This window comes from Myotis nattereri (genome assembly GCF_964212035.1).
Source record: "Myotis nattereri genome assembly, chromosome: 1".
In the NCBI taxonomy this organism is placed as follows: Eukaryota; Metazoa; Chordata; class Mammalia; order Chiroptera; family Vespertilionidae; genus Myotis; species Myotis nattereri.
Genome location: NC_138075.1, coordinates 47,147,875 through 47,172,288, shown reverse-complemented (window position 1 = coordinate 47,172,288; position 24,414 = coordinate 47,147,875). Strand labels below are relative to the sequence as shown.

The following is a 24,414-nucleotide window of genomic DNA, read 5'->3' as shown; positions in this document are numbered from 1 at the left end:
TTTTAAAGGACATTATGGTGTAGAGACAAAGGGAGCCACTATATTTATCTGGCATTCAAGAATAAATTAATCAGGCCTTGGTCGGTGCTGCTCAGTGGTAGAGCGTCAACCCACAGACCAAAAGGTTGCAGGTTCAATTCCTGGTCAAGAGCACACAAAAAAAAAAAAAAGAAAGAAAAGAAAAAGAATAAATGAGTTAGGTGTTGATGGGTTGGGTAGAAGTGGGTGGAGATCCTACTTAAGTCTTCATCTGTAATTATTGAATTCAGACTGCTATCTGTAGTCACTTTGAGACTCCGTGTCTGAAAGGTCATTAGAGTCTGACTATCAGTGTACAAACATTCATTGATGATCCTTTTTTATGGTAGCTATCTATGAAAAGTTTAAACTCAAGAACATTTTGGGGTTTTTTTTAAACTACTGGACACTGTTGGTTTCACAAGGACCTTTTCAAATTGCAATTTGATCTTAAGATTGGCATTTCAGTGAATGGCATCTTATAGCTTATTCCTAATATTAGTTTGAAGTTTGCTAGGCTTTGGGGAACCCAAATGTTGGGGAATAATTTACAGCTAGTATGCAGAAAGCATTCTAGGAGCTCACTACTTAATTGCAGTCCCCACTCTTTCAGAAGTTCCTTTAGCAAATCATATTCATTGAAAATGATAGTTACCATCTGGACAGTTCTTCTGGAGACTGCAGCTAAACTGGTTTGAAGTCGTTTTCACTTCTTAATAATATTCTATTGTGTTTGTCCTTTGCCAAGGTTCTGTGACTCTCCCACCAGTGACTTGGAAATGCGAAACGGTCGGGGTAGAGGCAAACGCATGCGTCCCAACAGTAACACACCTGTCAATGAGACAGCAACAACCTCTGACAGCAAAGGGACCAGCAGCAGCAGCAAAACCCGAGCAGGAGCCAATAGCAAAGGCCGTCGGGGCAGCCAGAATTCTTCAGAGCACCGCCCACCTACCAGTAGCACCTCTGAGGACGTCAAGGCCAGCCCTTCCTCAGTGAATAAGCGGAAAAACAAACCCCTTTCAGACATGGAGCTGAATTCTAGCTCAGAGGACTCCAAAGGGAGCAAGCGTGTCCGTACGAATTCCATGGGCTCAGCCACTGGCCCCCTCCCTGGGACCAAGGTGGAACCCACTGTTCTAGATAGAAACTGTCCCTCCCCAGTCCTGATTGACTGTCCCCACCCAAACTGTAACAAGAAGTATAAGCACATCAATGGACTTAAGTACCATCAAGCTCACGCCCATACAGATGATGACAGCAAGCCAGAAGCCGATGGAGACAGTGAGTGCGGAGAGGAGCCCATACTCCACGCAGACCTCGGGAGCTGCAATGGTGCCTCTGCCTCACAGAAAGGTTCCTTGTCCCCTGCCCGCTCAGCTACCCCCAAAGTTCGGCTCGTAGAGCCCCATAGCCCTTCTCCTTCAAGCAAATTCAGCACAAAAGGTCTGTGTAAGAAAAAGTTGAGTGGGGAAGGGGACACAGACCTTGGGGCCTTATCCAATGATGGCTCTGATGATGGACCCTCAGTTATGGATGATACAAGCAATGATGCCTTTGATTCTTTGGAAAGGAAATGTATGGAAAAAGAAAAATGTAAAAAACCCTCTTGTTTGAAACCTGAAAAGATGCCTTCCAAGAGCTTAAAGTCAGCCCGGCCCATTGCCCCGGCCATCCCCCCACAACAAATCTACACCTTCCAGACAGCCACCTTCACAGCAGCCAGCCCAGGCTCCTCCTCGGGCTTGACCACCACAGTGGTCCAAGCCATGCCCAACAGCCCCCAGCTCAAGCCCATTCAGCCCAAGCCCACTGTGATGGGAGAACCTTTCACAGTCAACCCTGCCTTGACTCCAGCCAAGGATAAGAAAAAGAAAGACAAAAAAAAGAAGGAGTCTTCAAAGGAACTTGAAAGTCCTCTGACTCCTGGCAAGGTCTGTCGATCAGAAGAAGGCAAAAGCCCATTCAGGGAATCATCAGGAGATGGGATGAAAATGGAGGGGCTCCTAAATGGCTCATCAGACCCCCACCAAAGCCGACTGGCCAGCATCAAGGCTGAAGCTGATAAGATATACAGCTTCACAGACAATGCCCCCAGCCCTTCCATTGGAAGCAGTAGCCGCCTAGAGAGCACTACCCCTACCCAGCCCATGACTCCCTTACATGTAGTGACTCAGAATGGAGCTGAAGCCAGCTCCGTCAAAACCAACAGCCCTGCCTACTCCGACATCTCTGATGCTGGGGAGGACGGGGAGGGCAAAGTGGATAGTGTCAAATCAAAGGACCCTGAGCAGTTGGTGAAGGAAGGGGCTAAGAAAACTCTTTTCCCCCCTCAGCCACAGAGCAAAGACTCCCCATATTACCAAGGCTTTGAGAGTTACTACTCTCCAAATTACGCACAGTCCAGCCCAGGGACGCTGAACCCCAGCAGCCAGGTAGGAGTGGAAAGCCAGGCACTGAAGACAAAAAAGGATGAGGAGCCTGAGAGCATGGAGGGGAAAGCGAAGAATGATGTCTGTGAGGACAAGAAGCCAGAGCTGAGCAGTTCCAGTCAGCAGCCCTCTGTCATCCAGCAACGTCCCAACATGTACATGCAGTCCCTGTACTACAACCAGTATGCCTATGTGCCCCCCTATGGCTACAGCGACCAGAGTTACCACACCCACCTCCTGAGCACGAACACAGCTTACCGGCAGCAATATGAGGAACAGCAGAAACGGCAGAGCTTGGAGCAGCAGCAGCGGGGACTGGACAAGAAGGCGGAGTTGGGCCTGAAGGAGCGGGAGGCAGCACTCAAGGAAGAATGGAAGCAAAAGCCGTCAATTCCACCAACTCTCACCAAGGCTCCCAGCCTGACAGACCTGGTGAAGTCAGGACCCAGCAAAGCCAAGGAGCCAGGGGCTGACCCTGCCAAGTCAGTCATTATTCCCAAGTTAGACGACTCTTCCAAACTCCCCAGCCAGGCCCCAGAAACACTTAAAGTGAAGCTGAGTGAGGCCAGCCACCTAGGCAAGGAGGCTTCTGAGGCTAAGACAGGTGCTGAGTGTGGCCGACAGGCGGAGGTGGATCCAATACTCTGGTACCGACAGGTAACTGTTCTGGGAAGAAATAGAAATACTGTCTGTCTTTCTCTCTTCCTCACAGTCAGGGTTGTCCTGATTTAGGAGGTCAACAGAATACAGGTTAGCAGGAGAAATCTATAATTTTAGGGATATTTTTACCTTTGTAAATCATTTTAATGTTTTTCAGAAAGCACTTTTATCCCTGATCAGTATACTCAGTGTTTAGGGCATCGGCCCATGCACCAAAGGGTCTCGTTCGATTCCCAGTCCGCAGTACATACCTGGATTGCGGGTTTACTCCCCACCTCCAGTCGGGCTACCTGCAGAGGGCAAACAGTCGATGTCTCTCTCTCTCACATTGATGTTTTTCTCTCCCCACCTCCCTCCCTCCCTTCCACTCTCTCTGAAAAGCAATGGGGAAAAATATATATCCTCCGGTGAGAATTAACAAAAGTGGGGAGGGGGCGGTACTGTTACATCAGTGAAAGGTCTTTTCCCATTTGACAAAAGAGGCCCAAAACAAAACAAAACTGGAACCCAGCTATCTGGATTCCTAGTACAGTGTTTCTTCCAGTGTTCGGTTCCTGTGGGATGATTTCATGGTGATCTGTCCATATTTTAGAGTAGACCAGAAGTACACTACTCAAACTGTTACTTGCAAAAATATTTTATAGGAAGAGCTAGAACCAAGAACTTGGTCTCACATCTTGCTCTGCTCAAGAGACTTATTTTCTTTTTTTAATATGTTTTTATTGATTTTATAGAGAGAGGAGGAAGAGGGAGAGAGAGACAGACAGAAACATCAATCATCTGCTTCCTGCATGTCCCCTACTGGGAACTGAGCCCACAACCTGGGCATGTGCCCTGACCCAGAATTGAACTGGAAACCATGGGATGACGCTCAACCAAATGAGCCGTACCTGCCAGGGCTGCTCAAGAAACTTAAGAAAGTCTTCCCTTCCCTGTTGGTGCCACAGTTAGACCTTCCGCCCGAGTTTGCCCTGAAGAAATGAAACAACCTAAATGCCCTTGGAAAGGGAGCAGCCTCTTCTGTTCAGGCAGTCATTTCTCCAGAATGCTGGTTCTCGCTGAGAAGACCCACCGATAGATTTCCTCTTCTTTCCCCCTCTTTCTTTCTTTCCCTTGAGGCCGGGAGGGGACAGGCTTTTTAAGCAGGAGGGACCAGAGGTCATTGTAAACAATCAGTAGAGGCCACTGGCATACTCTGCCCTGGTATCTGCTTTGGTGTTTGCTGGGACCCTGGGCTTGAACTATCACTCACTCTCTCTCTCTCCTTCATTTGTGCAACACTCAGTGCTCATTCTGTGATTGTAGGAAGCTGAGCCCCGGATGTGGACATATGTTTATCCTGCCAAGTACTCAGACATCAAGTCAGAAGATGAGAGGTGGAAAGAGGAGCGGGACCGCAAATTGAAGGAGGAAAGGAGTCGGAATAAGGACTCTGTCCCCAAGGAGGATGGGAAAGAAAGCACAAGTAGTGACTGCAAGCTGCCCACTTCTGAGGAATCCCGCCTTGGAAGCAAGGAGCCCCGACCAAGTGTCCATGTGCCTGTGTCCTCCCCCCTCACCCAGCACCAGTCTTACATCCCCTACATGCACGGCTACTCCTACAGCCAGTCCTATGACCCCAACCACCCCAGCTACCGGGGCATGCCTGCTGTGATGATGCAGAACTACCCAGGTAGGCACCACCCTTCCAGCTGGTGTTCCATGAACTGCGGGTGGAAATGAAGCAGAGATTTCAAATCCAGTTTCCTTGCTCAGTCCTAAGGCTTATTGGGGCTCAGGTAGATGACAGCCCTTTTTTGAATGTGACATTCTGTGAAGTGGCCCCTCTACACCCAACTCTTTGACCCCTAATTACAGTCTGTGGGACCACCTCTACCTCCCTTGCTTCACTATAAGGTTGCCTCTATAGTCACTTTTCATGGATAACAAAAGGTAAAACTCTCTGTACCACTGCCATCTTCCCTCAACGAGGATTTGTTACACACACATTCTTTGTTTTGCAGTGCACTCAGGCACTGTGGAGAACGCAAAAGACATAGGGAGCTTACAGCTTAATTGTAGCATGAGAGACACATAACAAATAACATTCAAACCAGCACACTGCATGTATTCATTTGCAAGATCCTGTTCAGCTGTAAGATTGGAAGGCAGGAAGGGGAAGAGCATTGGAAGTCAGATTGTGGGGAAGAGGCTGAGCTTGGGAAAGACAAGCTCTTTACACTGCCATTCTTGAGTTCTTGGGGGACACACAGTAGGAGTTTGAGGGGTTTTTTTTTTTTTTTAAAAAAACACGTTTCTTTTTTTTTTTTCTTTTTTTTAATATATTTTATTGATTTTTTACAGAAAGGAAGGGAGAGAGATAGAGAGTTAGAAACATCGATGAGAGAGAAACATCGATCAGCTGCCTCCTGCACATCTCCTACTGGGGATGTGCCCGCAACCCAGGTACATGCCCTTGACTGGAATCAAACCCAGGACCCTTCAGTCCGCAAGCCGATGCTCTATCCACTGAGCCAAACCGGTTTCGGCAGGAGTTTGAGTTTTTAACTTGTTAGAAGAAAATTCTCTTATTCCACTCTACTCACTGATGTCTGTTCCCTGAACAGCTATGTGTGGTGCTTCTGGGGTGAGAGAAAACTGTCACTCCTACAAGCTGCCCCTCCCTATAGGAGAGCAGCCTAAATAGTCTTGATATTCTGGCATAGCATTATAAGGACACGTAAGCTTTCAGACAGATAGGAAATTGTCTCATTCCTTTCTCCTGTTGCCCCTGCTCATCTCTATAGAAACAGTAGTACTGTTGGATGAGTGCCTGATCTGGGCCCGGCACTGTCCTAGGTATTTATGTGCATTATCTTATTTAATCCACTGGACACCCTGTGAAATAAGATTTGGTATCTTCATTTTGGTGGTGAAGAAACTGAAGCTCAGAAAGGTTGTTGATTTGCTCAAGGCTACCCAACTGTTAAGTCTCAGTGGTAGGATTTGAGCCCAAGGCCATCTGCCTTCATATCCTATGACCTTTCCACTTAGTAGTCTCACCTGTCCAGGCTGAATCTCTGAGAGGGAAAATGATTCCCAGTAACTGCGGGTCATGTTCCTAATATCCCTAAGCTCATTTTGCCTCTAGAGCTCAGTAAAGAAAGGACAAACTAATCATCTCAGCCCAAAGACACCAGGGTAGAAACTATCCCTGTGCCTATCCCTCCCAGCCACGCTCACTAACGCAGAGTTTCTTCTACCTCTCCCATCTCCCTGACTGCTTTCTTTTTCCTTTCCCAGGTTCCTACTTACCTTCCAGCTACTCTTTCTCCCCATATGGCAGCAAGGTCTCAGGGGGTGAAGATGCTGACAAGGCACGAGCCAGCCCCAGTGTCAGTTGTAAATCCAGCTCAGAGTCCAAAGCCTTGGACATCTTACAGCAGCATGCTAGTCACTACAAGAGCAAGTCTCCCACGGTAAGGGAAGTTCAGTTACACTGGCTGGTATCAAAGACCAATAGGGCTGAAATCGGGGTCCGGGAGAAGGTGGACAAGGTCAGGTCCTTACCACAGTGCAGTTGGCTCCTCCAGGCACCGCTTGATTCTTAGGTGTCCTGCATGTTTAAGGAGTCATGATGTGGGCTCTGGCATCTTGCTCTCATGTGTGTCTCACAATAGTGCTTTTGTGTTGCTTTCCTTTCCAGATAAGTGATAAAACTTCTCAGGAGAGAGATCGGGGAGGCTGTGGGGTGGTTGGGGGTGGTGGCAGCTGTAGCAGCATCGGAGGAGCAGGTGCCGGTGATAGGAGTGTAGACCGGCCCCGCACCTCTCCTTCCCAGCGCCTGATGTCCACACACCACCACCACCACCACTTGGGGTACTCGCTGCTCCCAGCACAGTACAACTTACCCTATGCGGCAGGTAAGCCTCATTTCCCACTGCCTGCCTTTTAAACTCCATAGCAGTGTCCACAGCAAGGAGCCCCTGGCAAGAATCAGAATCCTAGCCTCCTGCAGACCATCATTAAAGCATATGACATTTATTTCCTCCCTTGGAGCTTGGGGACTCTCAAACTTCTCCAGAAAATTGGCTTTCATATTCAGAAGAATAAGGAACAGGTGTTCCCACAGCCAAAGAGAAACAAGCAGCTGAAAAATGGAGCCTTATTCTCTATCCCTAGCAACTGTATCTGGCCAAGTATTACATTTTTTTCTGTCAGCACCCCAAAACTCAATAGAGTTAGGAAAGTAAGGAGAAACTCCTCCCTTCCCCACACAGCTGGTAAAGAGAAAGTGCTTAAATCAAAGGTTCTGGGAGTGCTACACTAACATGTCCTCCTCCTCACTCAGGGCTTTCTTCCACAGCCATTGTGGCCAGCCAGCAAGGCTCAACTCCCTCACTCTACCCACCGCCCCGGAGGTGAGAATGGTAAGCGATTTTTAATTTGGGGCAGCACATAGAGATAGTTGATCACAACTATCGTGGGTCACAGAGCATCTGTGGAGCCTGGGTGAGGGATAGCTGTGTGGGGTCAGCAGTCTGGAAATGGTGGAACTGTGGCCAAGCCTCTAGTTACTAGAGTCTAGTACAAGTCTCCCGTGAAGCCACGTGCTTCTGAGAGGAGCTGTGGAACACAGCCTCTAGGGCAGTGGTTCTCAACCTTCCTAATGCCGCGATCCTTTAATACAGTTCCTCAGGTTGTGGTGACCCCCAACCATAAAATTATTTTCGTTGCTACTTCATAACTGTAATTTTGCTACTGTTATGAGTCGTACTGTAATTATCTGATATGCAGGATGTATTTTCATTGTTACAAATTGAACATAATTAAAGCATAGTGATTAATCACAAAAACAATATGTAATTATATATGTGTTTTCTGATGGTCTTAGGCGACCCCTGTGAAAGGGTCGTTCGACACCCCCCCCCCAAAGGGGTTGCGACCCACAGGTTGAGAACCGCTGGTCTAGGGAGAGCAGTAGCAGCAGTAGCTGCCTCCCCCACAGTTCATTTTCTTGGAGCGCCACCTTGTGGTGGTTGTGCCAGCCGATGAGTGCCTGGTTATCTGTCCATGTTTTCCTTACAGAACACCAAGTGCCGGGATAAAGTCAGCTTCACGGGCCGGACTGGCTCACCCAAGGAGGTGCTGGAGGTGCCATTAATACATCAGTTAAATGGTGTTGATCATCCTGTTTGCCGTGTTCCCACCATGACCAAAGGCAGACCCTTGGCTATCTCGCCTCCACCAGGTCCCGGACTCCCCCACCCTCCCTCTTCCTCAGAAGCTGGAGAGCTGGTACTTAGCAAAAATATTTATTCTCTTGGCCACATTTGTGACTGTTGTGGCCTCTGTGGAGGTGAAGGCATGGGAGCAACCAGGGAAACATGGCCTCAGCCCAGAGAAGTCACTGCTCTGTTCCCCAGCCCCTGGTCAGCTGCCGGAGGAGTACCAGCCCCCCCCCTTCCAGGGAGGGACCCCCAAGCACTGGGTAAGGTCTGAAGACAGCACAGCAGCCATTCCCTCTCACCGTCATTACCACCATCACCAGATCCTGCATCTCCCCAGTGGTTTGAGCCCTGGGAACTGACAGCACGTGGAGAAATTAGAATCTCAGGAAAGAAATTGGGGGCTGTTTTCTCTATAATTGTGAAAACAAGGTCTTCAAACATGAAGACTTCTCCCCTCTCACATGAGCACATATAAATGCTCAGAGCCCAGCCTGGAAAAGAAGACCATGGTACTTGCCCAGCATGGCCTTGGGCTGCTAGTCAGGCAGAGGGCTGGGGGTCCCCACACCAGCACAGGGCTCCCCAGGGGTACTGGGAGTAAGCTGGAGCTGGAGCATGAATGGAGTCTGTGAAATAGAACTGCATCCCCACTACGTCCTGCTGCTTCTTAGCCCTCAACACCTGGCCCTTTCCCTCTTCCCTCCTGACCCCTGTGCCCAGGGGGATTCTCACACTGATCTCTCCTCTTCTTTTCCACTGCTTGGCTCTTAAGACTCAGGCAGGTAAAATAGTATTCCCCGGCCTGGGGAGCTTTGGAGTCTGCCAGGGGTCCTCAGGGCAAGGCCCGGGGGGCAGTTCTTAAAAAATGTCCTGTCCATTCAGCCATCATTTAGGGTCACAAATATATACAGCCAGGTTCCTCTGTATACAAGTATATGGTTTTATATAGCTCAGTCTGTAACCCCATGTGTGCCAATATGAGCCGTGTCTTTGTAACACACGTTTTTGTTTTAGGAGACACTGACCATGGGAGGTTGTGTTCCTTAGACCTGGGGTAACATATTCAAGCCATTACTCCTCTGAGCCACAGAGTGTACTCAGTGGGAGCTGTGCTTTGAGGCAGCAGACATTTCTCTGCTCTCTCAGTCCAGGCTCTGTGCTCTTTGTACTGGGAAGAGACAATGCTTTGGTAGCTTTATTGGAGTCACTTCTTCCCCATGGTGTGGGAAGCTTTAGGTCTTACTTTGCTTTTGAGGTATCATCCTTTTGTTCTTCTCCTCTCCTATCTGTCCTTGACCTGGATTGACAGAAAATAAAGACTGACAGACACCAGCCTAGGCTACACAGGGGTATTAGTGACCAGAGTGCCAAAAGTGACCATTTAAAGCAGGTACTTGGCTCTGACAGTGTGGGGCATGGAGGTGGAGGGCAGTTAGCACAATGTCCAGCAAAGGCTGCTTTCCAAGGTCCCAGAGCCCTACTCTAGAGAGGCTTAGGGTCATTTGCCCAAGAGGAGCCCCTCTGACCTATAGACCTTTCCTCTAGGTTTCACATTCTCGTTTTTATTCAAGTTGGGTTCCGAGCCCATCCAAAAATCTCACCATTTTAGACCTCTTAGCAGGCCCCCAAGAAGCCTCCCTCTACTCCATCATTCCCTCTGCCTCCTGCTGCCCCAGTGGGCAGTGTTCTGAACAGTGGAAGTGACACCCCACCTAACCTGAGTCACCACTAAGAGGATGACTGAATTTCAGCCTGATTATGCCCTCCCACACTCCTGTGGGGTGAAGCCAAGGGCCCGTCTCTGTTCCTGTTTGTTTTTAAATATTGTTGTGTGTTTTGTAACTGTGGCGCTGGCTTACAGCGTGATCTGTACATATTGTAAAGAAACCGTCTGAAGTAATTTTTTTCCCATCGGGCAGGCATGGCCTGCATTCTTGCCCTTTCCACTTTGTTCTGTAACACAGAGAAGAAATTTCGAATTAGCAGGGCAGCCTTGGGTTCTACAGAAGGGAACAGCTTTTTCTTTTGTTTTCTTTTCCCCTATAAAACTTTTGGCTCTTGGATCCTTATATCCAAGTTTCCCTTGAAGAGTGGGAGCTGAGCTGCCCAGAAGAGCGGGTAAAAGCCAGGAATGGCAGAATAGCACTGCCTTTTCCTGATCCCCCTGCTCTCAGATCCTTGCCAGGTCCAATCTTCCTTCCCTGGAATAGCACAAAGCAGCAGCAGCAGCAATAGAGGAAACAGATCCTTGACGAGTGCTGAGTGAAGGATTTGCTGTCCACCTCCAGCCTCTCTACATGGGAAGGAGGAACACAAGTGAGGGTACCTGTGGCACCCATGACCTGGTCAGAGGGACAAGACACGGAGCAAGAATTCCCATTCTACCCCACCCCACTCCATAAGCATCGGCTGGGAAAGGTGGCTGCTAAGGGCCCAGACCACCAGACCAAGGCGCTCTTGGCGCCACCCCTGCCCAGGCCTCTGCTAAACATCTCATCAGGTTACCCACAGAGAAACTAGAGGGAAAGACAGCCAAGGCTTGGAGAGCTGCTGCTCAAGATTCACATCCTCTTCTTCCTCATTCAGCCCCTTTCCCTGTTGGTACATGTATATGAACATGTATGCAATTTCCTTCTCTTATGTCATCCTCTCCACACATCTCAAGGTCAGAGGACCACAAGCAGAAGGGTTAAGAGGGCACCCCATGAAATGAAGTGGTGATTCTTAAATCTCTTCTCTCCAAGCTCCACGGTCGGTGTGGGAAGACTTGGCCTCAGGAGTGGGAGGATAAGACTGCAGAAGGGCTAAGAGTTATTTTATACGGGCTTTGAGGTCACCCATGTCATTAATTATCCATATACCCTATCACCATCCCACTGTCTACTCTGATGCCCCCAAGACTCCACTGGGCAGCTAGTTGGCCCCATAATTCTGGGCCTTTTGTTTTATTACTTGGGCATCCCAGGAAGTTTTCTGACGATCCTCTGCCATGGGCCCCTCCTGGGATTGAGCCCCTCCCAAACCCCATCCCAGCCCCTCCTGCCCCAGCCCACCCGCTTGCCTTGGTGCTCAGCCCCCATTGGGAGCAGGTTGGGGCGAGCTGGAGGCCCGGGCTGGAGGGGCAGTGTTGCTGTTCATAGCTTTTGTTCCATTGGCGTTGCTCTGTTGGATTTAATTTCAGTCTTCCTGATTCTTCCCTTATGTAAAGTGTACATTACCAAGTTCCTTGTTTTTTTATATATATATATATATATATATAAATATATATATATACAAACTGTACTCTTTTTGCCTTTGTACATTCAGGCAAGAAGAGAAAAATAAATCTTTTTAAGAGACAATCACAAATCTGTGAGGGCTGCTGGTTATTTCTCCTGGAGTTTGCTGCTGAGCTGCCGCCTCCTCCCTCCTCCCCACCTTTCCATTCTCTCTCAGCTTTCCTTATCTTCCTGGTCCTGCTCCATATGCATCCTCAGCTCCACCTTCCCTGGCTGATGGCAAGTTGTTGAATCCCATGTCAAGACTACCTACCCTGCAATCCTTCCTGCCCAGCAGTGTTTTCCAGCTTGGCCACTGCCTTACCCAGGAGCTTTAACCTGTGCCCTGGCCTCTCCTGTCTTCCTTCCCCTTAGATCCCATTCACCCAAGTGGCTTTGGACTCCTGGGTACTCTGGGGCATCCCAGAAACCCTGGTTTTGGACACTCACCTGTAAAACTATGCAGCAGGGAGCTCTTTGCCTAAGAGTTTGCACTATTTCAACCTGCCTGGGAGTTAGAACAGAAAAAACCTCCCAATGCCAGCCTCCAGGGTGCTCTAATCCAGATACCAGAGAATCATTTCCTGCTGGTGGATTCCTATGGCTGCCCACCCCATCAGAACAAGCCCTAAATGTTTATGGGTCAAGAGCATTTGATCAGAATTTCAAAGGGTGGTACATTCTGAAACAGCCCAACCAAATCATCGTTCCACCTCTTGAACTTTCTCCTTTCCATGATTTTCTCCTCCCCTCCCCGTTTTTTCCCCTTTCTTGCTTCCTTTTCTTAATTGAGTTTGGAATTGAAGTATATTTTTAAATTATTTGTATTTATTGAATAAAGTTTTTAATGTCCCTGTTCTTAAATTTAGACTAGTTTGCCTTTCACATTATCTCCCCTTCCCCACTCCATCATCCCCCAAAATAGTCTACCTTCTAAGTTGCGTTTTAATTGGAGTGCAGATTTTGGGGACCTATGTTTCTTTCCTCTTAGTGGCCTTATTTTTTTTAAAGGGAAATTTTAACTGAGTGTCTGGGTTCCTGATTTTATTCAATTCTGGCTGTATTTTAGAGGATCCCCACCAGTAGATGGCAGCAAAATCTGATGTGTTTCCTGTCCACTCTGCTAGCTTTGGGGATAATAAAGGGCAGAGTCTTGTCTTGGTTTTCACCTGTCTTGTAGATTCCTTGGGTTTGACTTTAACATCTGAAATCTGAACTGCCTACATTAACTTGGCCATTGTTAGCATTCACATAGATCTGCTCTAAATCTCGTGTTTCAGTCACTGCCTTTATGCTGCCTCTAGGGGTTATCTGCTCAGTGGAGACATCTTCAGGTCCTTCTTATTTCAATTGAATGTCTCTAGGCTGACCTTCCACTAATAACTGGAGGGGTGAAGGTGCTAAGCTCACTTCTTTTAATGAATAGCTTAGCACAGGTAGGGTCCAAGGTTAACGACTTGGCCCAGTGTGAAAACAAGCTTCACAAAGAACAATATTAAAATGGGCCAGACTCAAAGACAGCCGCAGTTCAGCAGCAGATAGGTCCAAAGCTCTAGGAGGCAGAACAGGCCCACACTTCACCTGACAAAACAGAAGAGGAAAAAAATGGTAATAAGCCATAAGAGGTCATATGTGAAGTGGCCCTTTCAATGCCACTGAGAGCTTATTCATCATCAGACTGGGGGTATGCCTCCATCAGGAGAATGGCAGCCATGCCTCAGGGCATTGGGCTCCAAAGGGGGGGAAACCATCTTCCTAAGGAAGGCGTGTACTGCTTCCTTCAGACACCCCCAGGAATGGGATGTCAGCTCGGTGCAAAAGCCAGAACCTGGTTTCAGGACCCAGCCTTCTATACAAAAGGAAGACCTATGAAGAACTTGACTCCTGGGTGTATAGCCTCTATTCTGAACAAAGCTTCTGTGTACAACTGACTCTCTAAGGGCTCTGGCAGTATGTCCCAGACTCCTAGCAACCCCACATTTTACAGTGTAAGGTGGCTCCAGAGACCTCAGTTCAGAGACGGCTGGTTCATCTGTCCTGGCGCACTGCAGCTTTTTACCTGAGAAGCATGCATCACCCCCCTACGAGGTCAGGCTCTAGACTCGAAAGACAGTAGTGGTGGGAAGCTGGTCCTGGTGCAGGAATAAAAAACAGACCAACCACAACTTTAAATCAGTTTATTGACACTGTAACACAACACACTTGCCTCCCTGACACCCCCATCCCCCTCATCCAGACTAGATCTCTCCCCCCTCCTCTCCCCTTAGAACAAGCTGTACCTTGAAAACAGAAAGGGCAGGCCACCTCTACTACCCCAGTCCCACCCCAGGCCCTGTGGAGCAGGGTCTCAGGCACTATTCAGAACCTATTGGGGGGTGGGGAGGTACAGTTAGCACTACATCAGCCAGGCAGAGGCATCCAGTCCTTAGGAACAGATTCCCCCCTCAATCCCCAGGCCCTGAGTAGCTATTCCTCTTCCTCTCTGCTCTTTGTGACCCTAGGAAGGAGAGATGCTGGGGCCTAGGCCATGCAGCCAGTAGCAACAACTCCTGGCCATGATCTGAGAACTGGAGTTTGGCTAGTCTTTTATAGGGCCCAGGCACCCCAAAGAAAGCCCTGGTGGTGGAAGTGAACTTGAATGCCCCTATTCAAAATGCACTGATAACATTTAACAGATTAAGCCAGTTTAACCAAATGCCAGAACAACAAACACTAAGCTGTAAAGAGGCGGTCAGACCTGCTTTCTCCAGGCCGGACACAAATGCTCACAGAGAAGCCCAGGAGGAGTGTCACAAAACAACTCGACACTTTTGCGCATGGGGCTGCACAGCCTATACTCAGGAGCCCCTGGGGTGACAGGAAGGAAGCAAGGAAAGAAAATACACAAGTCTTAGAAACCAAAAAGAAAGCCCAATAGCTGGGGAGCCTGAGCCTGACAGTGCTACCCACCAACCCTCCAGGTCTTGGCCCAGACCCAGATAGTCCCTCCCCCTCTAGGCAATGTCCTCCCCCTAGGCTAGATAGAGCACATCACACAGCGCAGTTTAGAAAGCTTCTAATGCCAGTTCATAAACATCTTCATTTACTATTGGTGATTACATGTGAATAATATGTTTATACTGTTCTTTATGGAAAACAATTTCAACGAGTCAACTCCAAGAACACAATAGGCAACCCTCACCCTGAGCCCCTCAGCGTCCTTCCCTAGACAGTGAGGAGCCCCCTCCTCTGTCCCAGGGCTGCCTAACTTCCCCTCTTTCCCCACTGTGGCTCTTGGGCAAAGCATCCTCTGACCATTAGTGCTCATTGGGCAAGTTCTGGTCCAGGGGGTAAACCATGAACATCACATCTGGCCGAGAGGGTACACAGGGATGACCTGGACGTACAATCTCAAAGCCCAAGAAGCTGAAGGTCTTCAGGAGTGGAGCTGCAAAAGATAAGAGTGTAAAAAGGATTTTAAACACAAAGGTAGGGTCAAATGAAGGAAAAACTCGAAACAAAAATGGAATGAATAAGACTAGTCCTTGACTAAAAGACCCTTTGGGCACTACCCTCCATGACTGCCCAAGTTTATGTAGCAAAGTCAAGGGCCCCACCTCACTGTATAGGAACCCCTTCCCCCTCCCTAGACCCCATTTTCTGGGAAGTAGGACTCAGGCTGCTTTAACTCCTCACCTCTGTCTTCCCGGCCCTTCCTGAAGCAGACGAAGACGTAGTTCACTTTCATCTTCTCTTCCGCAAACTCCAGCAGTGCTAACAATCTGCAAGAAGGAAAGACGTCAGGCCCACTACCACCTCTCTAGACTTCCACCCACTACTCACAAAAAAGGCTTTTTGAGGCTTACAGCCACAGTATAGAGAAACTTCAGGGAGAAAGTTCCTATTTCAAGACCCCAAGAGCTCTGAATTCAGAAAAAATAAGCTACAATCTTTAAGAAAAATGTTTTGGAGCCCTAGCCGGTTTGGCTCAGTAGTTAGAGCGTCAGCTCTTGAACTGGAGAGTCCTGGGTTCGATTCTCGTCAAGTGCAGGTACCTCGGTTGCAGGCTCAATCCCCAGCCCCAACTGAGGCACGTTGCAGGAGGCAACCAATCAATATGTCTCTCTCACATTGGTGTTTTTCTGTCTTTCCCCCTTCCTTCCACTCTCTCTAAAACTCAATAGAAAAAATATCCTCGGGTAAAGATTAATTTTTTTTTAAAATATATTTTATTGATTTTTTACAGAGAGGAAGGGAGAGAGATAGTTAGAAACATCGATGAGAGAGAAACATCGATCAGCTGCCTCCTGCACACCTCCTACTGGGGATGTGCCCGCAACCCAGGTACATGCCCTTGACCGGAATCGAACTTGAGACCTTTCAGTCTGCAGGCCGACGCTCTATCCACTGAGCCAAACCGGTTTCGGCAGGATTAATTTTTTTAACAAAGGAAAATGTTACTGGATTTTCTCTTCCTGGAATAGGGGGTTCTTCCTCTGACCAACTTAACTAATACAATTCACAAAATAGTGTGGGGCCTGGGAAGAGAACCCAGTTTTTCAGGGGCCTTCCAAAGTTGCCAAGTTTGATAATGACTACCTGCCACTGAGAGGGACTCTTGAGCCCTAACACTGCCAAAAAGGAGTTCCTCAAGAGAACTCTGTCCTCAGGACTGTTTCTCACACACCTGACTTGCTTGGAGGGCCTCGCCCATACAATGAAGCCCATCGGCTCTCTGAGGTTCCTGGCCTTTTGAACTGCACCACTGTATGGTGGCTCAAGGAGGATTTAATGTCTGCTGGGAAGTGTGAACCATGGAGTGATTAATGACAGGGATTTGGTTAATGTGATAATGATCTGCTTTAATTATAACCTAGAGCAGGCCTGTTTTACTGGCTAAAAATAACCTGTTTCAAAATGGTATCTGCTTGGGAGGCCTAGAGCTAGGGAAGAAGGCAGCCTCCCTACTGCTCTGTTCTCCCCAATAAGCATATCTATCCCCTTCTCTGGAATGGGACCTCTTTCCCCAGTTGCTCCTTCCCTTCCCCCAGCCCTTGCTCCTTACCCTTCTTTGCTCCCATCAGCTAATACTCCATCTGGGATTTCTATAAACAGGCTCTGGCTGGACAGGACTGCATCCCAGGAAGAGACCTTCACCTCGGTGACCTCATACTGGAAGTGGACGATGTGAGGTTTTCCATCGTTCACAGGGAGGTCCTGGGTCACAGTGAGCTTCTCGTCCTGGGAAGAGATTAGTCCAGGGAGCATGTTACTACTGTTTCTAGCCACATCGTAGGCTCCCCTTACCCGGGTGGTGCTGAGAGGCCCCTATGGTCAATCTCAGGGTAGCATGGGATTGAGGGCACCATGAAAATATAGAGCTAAACAGAGCCATGCTAGCTAAATAGAGCCATCACTCATTAGGCATTAAGGCTAGGTGATGTTGGCTAAAAGCCAACATGATAGGAAGGGAAATATTTATCAAGTGCCCACTAGATGCCAAATACTGTGCAAAGTGCTTTCCCATTTGTCAATGACCACAAGCAGCACTTGAAGTAGGCATATAATATCCCCATTTTAAATATGAGATAATAGGGGTCCAGAACAATTAAGCAACTGACCCAAGGCTCCACAGTAAGTAATGGCACAGTTCACCAGGTCTCCCTCCCCACCACAACATCATACTTTTTTCCTTCCCTCTGAAAGAGAGACATTAGAAACAAAATATGTGTGAGGTGTGACTGGGACCCAGATTAACCAAAGCCTGCTTCCAGGTAGACCACAGGGTCCATGTTGTGTCTCCTGGCCACAATCTCAGGAGACCAACACTCAGCTGCCCTGCTACCCTACCCTTCAATGTCAGTCTTAGGGTGAAGCTAAACCAACTTCTAGGCCTCAATCACAGGAGAGCAAAAGCCAGCAAAGGGCTGGCTGCCCCAGCCCAGATCATTCCCAGGCAGATTCTCAGGGTTCTCTGAAGCCCCTGGACTGTGCCATATGCTACCAGGGTGATAAGTTATTGAGATGCAAGGCGCCCTCTCCTTACCATAAACCTCCCCTGTGTGCCCCCCCCCCCCCCCCCACTTCCCAAGCAGGCTGGTAAGGTACCAGTCAGAATGGCAAATAAGACAACGGGAAAACTGCTCCTCCTGGCCCTTGGTATTTCTCGAGAGAAACAGGAAGGAGCAGCACCTGCAAGAGCTCTCGCACCCTTCCTGCTCCAGACCCTGAGCTGGCACTAAAGTGCTGACCGCCAAGAAGATGGCAGGGTGTTTGCTTGGTGCAGATATTCTTCCACTACTCCCCAGAAGCAACATAGCAGCCACAGTTCAGAGTCCTTCCCAATCCCCCTACTGGTCTGCCCTGAGTCGGATTAAGGGAAGTGATGGCTGTCCTTAAGTAACAGCGCAATGGAGTCAGAAGGCTCTGCTCTAAGCCTTCTGCCCCAGGGTCCTCCTTACCTTATATATTAGAGCTGAGAGAGAAGGATCCCTGCCGCCCCCTCGCCCACCGGGGATCTTCGACAGTGGGTGAGGGGCATCAGGAGCACCACAGAGGCCCTGGAACAATGTGCCTGCAGCACTGGAGCTGGGGACAGTTACTCAAAGGCAAAATACTACTGCAAGAGATGGAGAATGTGAGAGAGTGAACACCAAGACATAAAGATTTAACCAACATCCCACCCCAATCCCTGCCCTGGCTCTCCCTAAGCAACTGCTCTAAGGCTACACCACTGGGCCAGTCCTTAAGGCTTCGGCTTTCAAAACTACGTCTGCTCTTAAAGGGCAGGAACCCACCGTCCTGCAGAGGCACAGGGAGTCCAGCTGGATATGTGACCAGAAGAGCACCTGTCAAACACCAAACAGATCTCGGTGGTGCTGCAGACCTTGGGAGGAACCAGATCCTGGCCTGCCTGCTAGGCTGAACCCTATACCCTCCAACAGCCCCTTTCCTTACCCAGCAGGGTTTCTGCAACCCACGTGGCCAAATCACAAAGCCTACACAATTACTTTAGGCTAGAGAGCATATGGGCCTCAGGAGTCACGTGGGCTGGGTACCATGCACTGAGGAACTCCCAAGGCCCCTTTTCCAATGATGGCCTCCTCCCTGATCTAAACAGAGTAACTGGACAGAAATAACTTACCCAAATCCACCTAGGGTTGAGAACTGAATTACATCCAGGGATTTGGCTCCCAGAGAGGAGGTGCACCATAGTACAGGGTATTATGGTATCTTGAATATTATGGCATTTTGGTATGCCATCAAATGCTGGGCTTCCTTGCCTTTCGTTGCTAGAATCTGACCTGGCATGGGAGTTTAGGTAACGTTTATATGGTCAGAATGGATACTCAAGTGTGTATATATTGGGGGGTGAGAGATTGCTGGGAAGAGATGCACATGCTGGAAGCCAATAATCATCTCGAGGTACATGCCCTTACTGGCCACCATGATTTTTAGGTGGACCCAACAGGGCTCCAAATTTGCTCCACTGCCTTCTTTGAATCCAATTTAATGGCTCCTTAGGCTGACATGTAGCTCAGTCCACAGGCCAAGGGCAAGTGAAACAATTCAAGAGGTGAGTTGTCTGTGCATGTACACCATGATTCAGCCAGCTCACCCAACTGTGCACATCTCTTCCCAACTGGGTGTTTAACGATGTCACGCTGGCAGCTTGAATCAACTATAGGGAAGTATTTATACCCCGGAAATCAACAAATGCTATAAATCAAGGCTTTCTTCCCCCCTGAAAACCAGTGGTAAAATAACATGAGGCACCATTCTTCATTCTGTTCTTTGCTTTATATGGCATTGCATGCCAGACTGAGGGTTTTCACTTCGGCTCAGAGTGACAAGCCTGAACTCACATCTAATCTGGCAATGGTACAATAACCAAAGGACCAGCCCCCTGAGACCCTCAGAGACCTGTGTAAGCATTCCAGCTGAGACAGGAAGTCCAAACCCATCACTACTCTAGCTTGGCTCCTCTGTTCTCAAGGATTTCAACAGGGGGCCTGAAATTATACTTGGAAGTTTCACTGGGAGATGACATTCCCAGGGCAGTGTCAGTGGGCCCAGAGAAACATCAATACCTGCGGGTGATAACCACATGTACCACCTCCTGCTTCCTCTGGAAAGTCTCAGGGCATTCTCATCTCCCGCCACTCTTGGCCTCACTGAGAGATACTAAGAAAAGGGGCATGACTGAGGACTATGCTACTGTTTTCAAGGATGGGATTTATTTTCTACTAGGGACGATGAGTTGTTAATAATCCCCCCTTCCAGTGTGTTAAGGGAGAGGATTTCCCCCAAGCAAAGGCACACGCACAGCCCACATGATACTGTTTCCTTATCATTCCCTAGTGACCACTTCAGGCCTCTGAAAAAAGCTGGCTTGTATTGGTCAGTGGAGCTACTAAGTACTGGACAAACCTCCAATGGGGTAGACAGATGAGATGTGGCCTCATACACCAGAACGGTGTGGTTCACAAAACAACCAGATCCCCAAGGAAGGCCCTTGCAATTCTAGAATTCTGGTGCTAGGTCACTTAACTTCAATACTCCTAGTTCCAGAGAAATGATTCATCAATGGTTTTAGATGGGAGACCTACATTCAACTCCTGACTTGCATTCCAACCACCATCTTGATTCTGAGCTAATTTTTACTTGCAAATGGCAGAGACAATGGAGCTAACCCACTGAAAAGTCCAGAATAAGATGGGTTTTTCTTTTTATAGATTCAGAATCCCCTCCATCTTCCTAGAATGAATCCCTAGGGCTTCCCTGTGTCTAGCACTAATGTATAAGCTAATGATATGTCTGGTATCCTGATTTCAATCCTCTTCAAATAAATGCAAGAAGTCTATGCCATGGTAACAAATCATTTACTTCCCCAATCACACACAAGGGTCCTGGGAACTCTTTCCTCCTCCCCCACAAAATCTATAGAGAAAGCAAGCGTAAGTGTGTATGTAAGTAGGAGTGGAAGGGTGTTTCAGGCCCCCACGTGGGTATCCAGTTCCAGAAGAGAAACAGCTGGGGTTTGGGCTGAGCTTAGTAGATAGATCACAATAATTATCTTCATCGTATATCATAATAGATCTGTTTTTAGTTACTTGCTATGAATGGCAAATAGGTTTTTTACCAGATCGTCATTTCTGATGTGAGAAGGGAAGGGAGGGGGTTACGAATGTGGTGGTTAAAGAAATAAAAGGGCATAAAATTGCCAGCAATGGCCTTCTCTTCTTGTACTGACTTTAGTGTTCAAAGGGTATTGAGGCAAAATATGCCACCAACTTCAATAGAAAAAGTGGATCTGGAGGAACTTAAGCGCAAGAGAAAGTGGCTTCTAAACACAAGTCTTCCTGTCACAAGATCCAAAGCAGGTTAGATTTCATATTCAGTTTAGTCATGTTTCTACTGGTTCCAATGCCCAGCTTTTTCCACTCCTTCCTCACATCCTGCTCACTCCACTGGGGGGCAGGACTGGTTTAACCTCTATCACCAAAAGGATAATTTAACAAACTCAGACTAGAAGCTGAAAAGATCATGGCTGATTAAGGAGAATCAAATGTATTAGACTGAACCCAAACATCCAGCGTAGCTGGTCCTGCTTTTGGAGGAGAAAAAACTATACCCCTCTCTGGAAATGAGGGTGTCAGGTATCCAAGTCAATTCAGAAGAGACGGGAGATTCGAGCTGATCTGTTAGTCCCTTTATTGTCTCAGTTATTGGACAGGACCTTGGAAACACTCCTCGGGATACACGTGAATGCTACCAACATATCATCACATCCTTCTGCCTCTAATTTAAAGCATTCTGTGACTGTTTTCTGAAATGTGCTTAGCAGGTTATAATTTCATATACTGGCTACAGACAGGCAGTGTATGGAGATGTGTTCCTGGGAAATGCTGTGGTAAATCAAATTTTTATCATTCAAATCCTATTTTTAAATCTCTAGGGTGCTTACTATTTAAAGAAAGTAATCTTTAATCTCTTGATAAAATAAAGAATCTCCTATCAAAATCACTTCTAGCAGACTGTCATGTGTTTTGGTTTTGTTGGTGTGTGTTTTTAAATTGATTTTTAGAGAGGGAGGAAGGGAGAAAGAGAGAATCATTGATGTGAGAGAGATACATCGATTGGTTGCCTCCTGCACGTGCCCCGACCAGGCATTGAACCCACAACCTAGGTATATGCCTTGACCAGAAGTCAAACCTACGACCTTCCGGTGCACAGGACAACGCTCCAACCAAATGAGCCATACCAGCCAGGGTGACTATGTCAGTTTTAAGCAAGGTATAGCCTGCTACATAAAGATTTAATGTAAAAGTAATTCTGTGGCTAACTTCTATTCAGCTAAATCTAACAAAGACTTGAACTGATATTCTCCTTCATATATTTTGACCATGTTTTACTTGAATCAGTGGCTTGAGCTTGTTCAAGTCTGCACCCTTTCTCTCTGGTTTCTATTACATGTCAGAGGAGGGTCAGATGACCTTGCTATTACTACCTTGTGGTATCAAGTGAAAAGACATCAAAACCACATTCCCAAACATTCTGCATTCATTCCTCCTTTCTCCTCTTCTGACCCATTCCTGTCTCTGGCTCCTTAGAACACTGCCGGGCCCTGACTCCCTCATACAAACTGCTCTGACTCTGAGACTTGGAAGGTCTCTGATGACTAGTTCCTACACAAAGAGGGACCAAACCAGGGCTGCCGACACACTTAGCTAAAACGAAGTATGAAGAATGGTGGGAGGTGATGGCCACCTCCAGTCTAGTGTGTGTGTAGAGGCTGATTTCCAGCTGCCAATCCCCCTTCCATATGAGAAAGGGGCCGTGGTTAGATGCCAGGCATAAGTCATTTCAGTAGGGCTGTGCTGTGTGCCAAAGGGAGTCTACTTGCTAAGCATGATTTTAAAGAAAATGACATCACCACTCTGAATCATAGACTGAAATCAAAACTGGGTTTTGGTTGATTCTCCACAAGAAACACAGTGGCAGCTAGAATATCTGTGCCTCTGAGGTTTGCTTATTACACAGATGATACTGTTACATCTTCTGCCAAAGGTGGGCACAATTACGTTTGCTACCAGAGACTGGTGGGTAGCTAGGTAATCATGCTTAAAATAAGACCTTAAATTTACATTTTAAGTACCTCAATCTACTTTGTATCGTCAAATCATCACCCAGTTCCAGCCTCTTCCAAGGATAGAATCACTTCATTGTTTATATAGTATCAAAGGCCTAGGAAATTTTCTTAAGGCTTATCTTAAAGCATTTTATTCTGGTGCTGCTAATGTTCACTTCAAGTAACAAAATTCTTGCTCAACTACTTGGCCATTTCTGGGCTATATAGCTATCCATTAGGCTTCATAGCCTCCCAAATCATGGCACCAACTAGAATCAACATGCATACATACTGTTTCAGAAAGGGATGGATTACTCCCCTCCCCCCAGAAATGCACATATGTAACATCATCCCTCTATCCCAATCCTCAGTCCCCTTTTTTATATTTCTCAGCAGCTCTGAGGCTAAATTTGGATTTCTTGGCAGAGTGAGGAATTACTATTATTAGTTCGCAATGCTTTCTGAAGCATACCTCCAATTTGGGGGGATTCCTGACTATACTACAAGTCTCTTTTTCTCCCCCTCTCTGGGGTGAACTTGAAGGCACATAACAGAAAACCTGCTCTCCCTACCACCCCACATCCAACAAGGCATAGTACCAATAAATAAGGAATAACGAAGCCAAACTCTGCGGGGAGAGAAAGAAATTCCATTACCAGGGAACGATGCAGTGAGATGCGCAAGGTAGCTCTGATGTGCTCTTGTGCCCTGTCCACCCCCAAGAAAAACCACCTGTAGAAAGAACCAAATGCTTTTCCTCAGAGCCCATCAGACAGACTGATTATACGGATATCCAGCCAGGACAAGCCCTTCACGTACTGTACTGTCACAGTTACGAAGCAAGACCTAGACAGAGCCTGTCTTCCCCGCCCCCACAAATCCAGGAGGAGAAAGGCCTGGCAGCTTGATTTCCTTGGATTTAAACCTCGTGTTCAAACACTGTAATAAAAGTGCTTGTACTTGGGCTTCTTCCTTCCCCCACCATCAGGACTTTTGATATTCTGGAGGTACTAATCAGAACAAAACGGGAAAGGAAGAGCCTGTTCTCAAAACATACTGCGGGCTCCTCTGCAACTGTTTCTTCCAGGAAACCAAGCCTCCACCTCTTGAGTATTTCACTGGAGCCAGGGAAGCTGGAAAGCCCATCCCCCTCACCGCCCCCCCCCCCCCACACACACACACCCAATGGGAACTAAACTCTAGCCAGCTCCCCCCTCTGCGGATACAAAACACCAAGAACACTGAAGGGGAAGAACATCCGGCTCTTATCAGAATCCCCAGTTAGGCTCTCCCAGGATTCCTTTTAGAGCAGAGTTAGAGGCAGGCCAGAGGCTGGGAGACAAGCTATGGAAACAGGACTGCCATAACTCAAAGAAACCAGACACCCTGCACACACCGCCCCACCCCCAGGCCAAAGTGGAGGAGCCACATCCAAGGCCTTGCTCCTGCCCAGGCCCTGGCAGGCCAACTGGCTCCTCCCTCCACCTGCCTGTCATACAGCCAAGCCCCTCAAATTACCAACACACTAAGCAAGGGCCCTGGAGAAAAGCAAGCCTGTTTTGCCACTTAGGAAGCTGGAAGGAATCTCTAAGTTAAGCAAACCCAACCCCCTCTTTTTACATGTAAGCACACTAGCTAAGCCAGAGCTAAAACTCAGGTCTCTCAACCTCAGTCAGTCCTGAGGGCTCCAAAGAATGCCTGCAGAGACCACACCACCTTCCAAAGCC

The 24,414-nt window shown here is 47.9% G+C and overlaps 2 protein-coding genes across 2 annotated transcripts in view; one reads left to right on the top strand and one right to left on the bottom strand.

The window, feature by feature from the left end:
• Positions 1–8,396, top strand: part of ZNF609 (zinc finger protein 609) — a 202,838-nt gene extending 194,442 nt beyond the window's left edge. Inside the window, exons 5-10 of the mRNA XM_081094333.1 lie at positions 767–3,107; positions 4,416–4,782; positions 6,393–6,568; positions 6,796–7,012; positions 7,441–7,519; positions 8,178–8,396. Of these exons, the coding sequence (XP_080950459.1) occupies positions 767–3,107; positions 4,416–4,782; positions 6,393–6,568; positions 6,796–7,012; positions 7,441–7,514 (3,175 nt within the window). The 3' untranslated portion in view covers positions 7,515–7,519; positions 8,178–8,396. The remainder of the gene's footprint in view (positions 1–766; positions 3,108–4,415; positions 4,783–6,392; positions 6,569–6,795; positions 7,013–7,440; positions 7,520–8,177) is intronic.
• Positions 8,397–13,739: 5,343 nt separating this feature from the next.
• On the bottom strand, positions 13,740–20,709 carry OAZ2 (ornithine decarboxylase antizyme 2; the record flags this gene model as incomplete). The annotated part of the gene is given in 6 exon segments (XM_081088995.1): positions 13,740–15,004; positions 15,253–15,338; positions 16,622–16,797; positions 18,018–18,098; positions 18,100–18,175; positions 20,699–20,709. Coding segments are annotated over 6 exon segments (561 nt in total). The 3' UTR covers positions 13,740–14,873.
• Positions 20,710–24,414: the final 3,705 nt, after the last annotated feature.